Source organism: Triticum urartu, chromosome 3 (genome assembly GCF_003073215.2).
Source record: "Triticum urartu cultivar G1812 chromosome 3, Tu2.1, whole genome shotgun sequence".
In the NCBI taxonomy this organism is placed as follows: Eukaryota; Viridiplantae; Streptophyta; class Magnoliopsida; order Poales; family Poaceae; genus Triticum; species Triticum urartu.
In genome coordinates, this window is record NC_053024.1 from 6,196,918 (window position 1) to 6,202,425 (window position 5,508).

The 5,508-nt window shown below is 45.0% G+C and overlaps 1 protein-coding gene across 1 annotated transcript; it reads left to right on the forward strand.

Annotated features, from left to right (window-relative positions):
* LOC125547546 (G-type lectin S-receptor-like serine/threonine-protein kinase SD2-5) lies at window positions 1-1,953 on the forward strand. Its single transcript, XM_048711374.1, has one exon. It carries the CDS (start codon window positions 1-3, stop codon window positions 1,951-1,953), a length of 1,953 nt encoding a protein of 650 aa, XP_048567331.1.
* The last annotated feature ends 3,555 nt before the right edge of the window (window positions 1,954-5,508 follow it).

The window sequence follows — 5,508 nt, forward strand, 5'->3', positions numbered from 1 at the left end:
ATGGCAGCCACGGCTACCTCTGTAACTCTCCTCCTCCTCTTCCTCCTCCTCCTGCCAGTCGTAAGCACTACCACCGCCGTCACGTTTAACATCACCAACCGATGTTCCTACACCGTGTGGCCGGCGGCTATGCTACTGGACGATGACAACTGGCCAGTGGGCGGCGGCGGCATGCGGCTGGACCAAGGGAAGACATGGACCCTCAACATGGCTGATGACATCAGTAGCGGGGACATCTGGGCACGAACAGGCTGCTCATTCGACAGCAAAGGCAACGGGTCGTGCCAGACAGGTGACTGCAGCGGCCTGCTCGCCTGCAAGAACCGTGGTGAGCCGCCCTTCACAACTGCTGATTTTGCGCTCAACCAGCATGGCAGCAACACTTTCTTCGATATCTCACTCCGCAACGGCTTCAACGTACCCATGGAGTTCCTGCCAGTGCCGGACAAGGGGCAAGGACTAGGGTGCAGCAAGGGGCCACGCTGCGTGGCCGACATCACGTCGCAGTGTCCAAGCAAGCTCAAGGCGCCGGGAGGCTGCAACAGCCCATGTCATGTGTGGAACAATCAGGTCGTGCACTGCTGCACCGGATCCCACTGTGAACCCACCAAATATTCGGCCTTCTTTGAGCGGATGTGCCCGCAAGCATTAAGCTTCTCCAACCATGCTCCCAAAGAAACCGACTTCAGTTGCCCGACAGGAGTCAACTACCAGGTAGTCTTCTGCCCCCCGATCAATCTAGCATCTTCGCCGGCTCCAAGTCCTCCTAATTCAACTGCTATTGGGCCATCAAGCACAGGACCCTCATCCAAAAAAGTAGACACAGTTGTTTCAATTGCAATTACAGGGTCTGTAGTCAGTTTCATTTTAACTACCGCATTCATCCTTTTCGTCGTACATCGAAGACTGACACGACGATGCCATGAGATGGAGGAAGAGGAGGCAGAGTTCGGTAAGCTGCAAGGAACACCGATGAGGTTCACGTTTCAACAGTTAGAAGTGGCAACCGAGCAATTCAAAGACAAGCTTGGGGAAGGAGGATTTGGGTCTGTTTACAAGGGACGGCTAGGTGAGGAAAGGATTGCGGTAAAACGTTTGGATCGAGCTGGACAGGGAAAGAGCGAATTCTTGGCAGAGGTTCAGACAATCGGCAGCATTCATCATATCAATCTGGTGAGGCTGTTTGGTTTCTGCGCTGAGAAATCCCATAAGCTCTTGGTTTATGAGTATATGCCAAAAGGATCATTGGACAAGTGGATCTACTGTAGACATGACAATACTGCTCCACCATTACAATGGAGGGTGCGATGCAGGATTATTACTAACATAGCTAAGGGTCTCTCTTATCTTCATGAGGACTGCATGAAGAGAATTGCTCATTTGGATGTCAAACCACAAAATATCCTAATAGATGACGACTTCAATGCTAAAATTTCTGATTTTGGTCTGTGTAAGCTCATTGATAGGGATATGAGCCAAGTGGTTACTAGAATGAGAGGCACACCTGGATATTTAGCCCCTGAATGGTTGACATCACATATCACGGAGAAGGCCGATGTCTATAGTTTCGGCGTGGTGGTCATGGAAATCGTCAGTGGAAGAAAGAACCTTGACACTTGCCGGTCCGAAGAGAGCATCCATCTTATTACCCTATTGGAAGAAAAGGTGAAGAACGGTCAGTTTGTAGATTTGATTGACAAGAACAGTAATGACATGCAAGCACACGAGCAGGATGTAATTCAGATGATGAAGCTAGCAATGTGGTGTTTGCAAATCGATTGCAAAAGAAGGCCTAAAATGTCCGAGGTAGTGAAGGTCTTGGAAGGTACCATGGATGCAGAGAGCAATATAGATCACAACTTTGTTGCAACACACCAAGCGAATTTTGGCATTGCTGGAAATGTGACCTCCTCGGCTCCACCTCTAGCCTCACATCTATCAGGCCCCAGGTGAAACGAGACAATCCTGACAAGATAGGCAATTAGATTATGAGCAGTACAGGAGATTTGCTTATGTAAAGCAAATGATATGTTTATTGTATACTTGTATCTTCTCAAATTACTACAATCTGACGCCCCTTGTCTCGAGTTAATTTTACCTGCAAAATACTTGTAGTTCTACAGCAGCTGGACTGAACTTATTCACTGGAATGTTCGGTTTCTCTATGTAATGCAGGTCTGTTTGTAGATCAACTAATGTAGGTCTGTTTCTAGTCAGTGTGATAGAAATTAACAGCATGCTCTAAAATGCTAGAAACAGCTGAACTGGATTTCTTCACTAGAATGTTCAGTTTCGCCATGTAATGCAGGTATGTCGTCGGATCAACTAACTCATCAGGTATTTTACTAGTCATTGTGATTGGAATTAACAGCATGTTCCAAAATGCTCCTAGACTCCAACAAAGCAGAGAAATAGACAGAATGAAAGAAATTTTGGGACTAACTAACACGGATCAGTTAGAAACCACAAGTGCTTTTAAGTTGTCCCAGTTTCCACTGTGCTTGTATTACATGATAATATATTGTGTTGTGCTTAGTATTGCATATTGTAAATATTGGATCTCCAACTCAATCAGCATTCTGGTAATAATAGAGTGTATGGTATTAGTGAGATTCTCCATGTACTGCTCCCAGTTACCACCATGCATGCTAATGCTATACTGAATATTAGTGAGATTTGAAGAGAATTCGAAAATGAATAGCACTAGTCGGGAGGTGCATGAGAAGTTTGTGCATACCATTTAGTGACACTCGTGGGACTCCTGAATGAATTGGTCCTCAGTACCAGCAGCGAGCGATGGATTGGTTGGTGAATCGTGGCCAACTTCCAGAAGAAAGGTTCACCTTTTCCGATACGGTGGCGGTGGAGGAGGAGGAGGTCAACGGCAGATGGGCAAGCGTGGCGGCCTGCCGCAGGAAGCGCACGGGCTTACTGGAAGCCATTGGGAATGGGGAGGTGGTACAGTCGCCGGCGCCGCCGCCGGGGAGCGTGGTGGGGCGACGGAGGGAAGGAAGAGACGGGCGGACGGGCCCTGCTGACTTTCTCTCCTTGGTCTTAGCCGGCCGGCTCATAACAACGTGTTACCTTTTGAGACGGTGGTTTTTTTGGTGGACCGTGGACCAGTTTACGTAGCTTCTGCACAGTTTTATTTCCTGTTCCTTTTCTATTTTCCAAAAGTATACTCTGACTTTTTTCCAAATGCATGTTGAACACTTTTTCTATACACATTGAACAGTTTTCAAGTACACATTGAAAAATTTCTGAAATACACGTTGAACATTTGTCAAATGCACATTGAATAATTGTTTAGTACACAGTGACATTTTTAATACACATTGCATATTTTTACTAAATACTACAAATAAGTTATTAACCCGTGCAAACATCTATTAAGGGTTAGACCATTTTTAAATATACACAATTTGTTTTAAGAATCATACAAGTTTGATAAAAACAAATACGTGAACATTTTTTTACATAGTCTAAAAATGTGACCGGTATGTTTTTGAAATAGAGGAATATTTTTTTAAGAGTAAAATACACCAGAAGTCCTAAAAGTATTAGAGGGGCATCAAGTTAGTCCTAATACTATGAAAACTAGATGATACCCCACGCGTTGCTGTGAGAATCGAGTGCAATATATTTCAATTAGATTTGATTGTGTGAAATATAATATTTAGATTGTTAACACATGAACCAAACTGAAGATACATATGACTTATTATATAGTTGTGAAATATTTATTGAACATAGGTAAAAGAAATAGAATAAGAATATTTTCGCATGCATGGTTGCATGTGGTGATGTGTCTTTTCTCATGCATGGTTGCATGTTGAGGTGGGTCTTATCCTATCCATAATTGTATGGTCATATGGCAATGCTGACAATGTTGAGATAAATATAAGTTAGTGGGTATGAACCTCTTAGGTATATAGGATGCATATCTGGATCCTAAAAGTTTGCCAAGTGTGTCAGCCAAAGTCCTATTCAGGCTGCATCAACTTTGACTTGCACAGATGATAGGTTGGCTACTGTCACGTGACAAATTTTTGCATAAAACCCCACTAAAATGTCATCGCTTCTATTTTTTGGCCCTCCTACTTGCACACGTCCTCTCTCTTGCCTTTCTCTCCACCTCGACGGCCGTAGTCCACCTCGGTTCCCGAACGTCGCGAACATGACGATATCTTGCTTGATGCGCTTGAAAAACTCTGTCACATCTACCAGCGCCGCACAGGAAGGGGCATTGTGTTGGGGAGGATGTTAGAATAAATCTTTCATACAAGATGAAAGACGACAACAAGGCATGATATTTGTTAACGAGGTTCACCGAGATCAGGTACATCCCTGGGGCAATGGCTACAGGCGTTTCTCCCCAAGATGCCGCAACACCGGCCTCCTGGACACCGACACATGCCGTCGGCTCCGCTGCGTACCTTTTGCTATCAAGTCGTCATGGGCTACAACTTGTGGTGCACCCTCATTATATAGGAGGCCTAAGATGCAATAATGTGTCCGACTCTAACACGACTCGTACGTATCCACATCAATTACAATTCCATGTCCACGTAATCCCACACGTACAATCTTCTGACACAAATATAACAGGGACGGAGTCATCGAGACTTCCACGCTGTGGTTGGAGGAAGACTGAGGCCGGAGCCTACCTGCTGCTTGCTGCGAGCGCCGCCCTCTCGCGTACACTGCTAGCGCATCGCTCTTCAGGCAAGGAAGCGCTGCCGCATGGAGGGGGGGGGAGGGGGGGGGGCAGGGGCCATCATGTCGGAGAGCAACATTTGCGCAACACAAATGTAGGATGGCGGCGACTGGATCGTGCGAGAGAATTAGGGGAATGAGATGGATGGCTTGGCCAGATTGATGGCTAAATGGTATCCACGTAGGTTTTGTGCAAAGAGGACAGCCAAAAAGTTAGAACTAAGGACCTTCTAGGATGGTTTGTGCAAAATGCCGCTACATGGTAGTAGCCAACCAACCACTCGTGCAAGTCAAAACTGATGCAGGCTGGTGACACACTTGGCAAACTTTTAGGACCCATAGATGCATTTTCATAGTTTAGGACCATCTTGACACCCCCAAATAGTTTTAGGACTTGCGTATTTTACTCGTTTTAAGTGTGATGAACATTTTGTAAATTGATATGAACACATAGTACAAACTGCTTGAACAATTGTTTTGTGTTTTTACGAACAATTTTTTTGAACTCTCTCCTGGCCAAAGAGAAGAATAGCCAAGTACAACCATGTAAACATAAACAAGATAGACGGAACAGAATCTCTTTTGATACCATAATTTGTCAGGGTGGGGGTATATGTTTGTAATAGGAAAATGGACTAGTAATATATAGCTTTCACCTTATTGATTCTGAAAAGGCTAAAAGAAGGAAAACTCTGGGCATGTCTAAATAGGTGATCTGATTGAATTCATTCTAGTCTAATGAAGGTCGAAGCAGGAGTGGTGCGGCTGTTACTATTCGTCTCTGGATTCAGT

What these genes read in the sequence shown, in the direction of transcription:
- LOC125547546 (XM_048711374.1), top strand. Translation starts at nt 1, where the DNA reads ATGGCAGCCACGGCTACCTCTGTAACTCTCCTCCTCCTCTTCCTCCTC.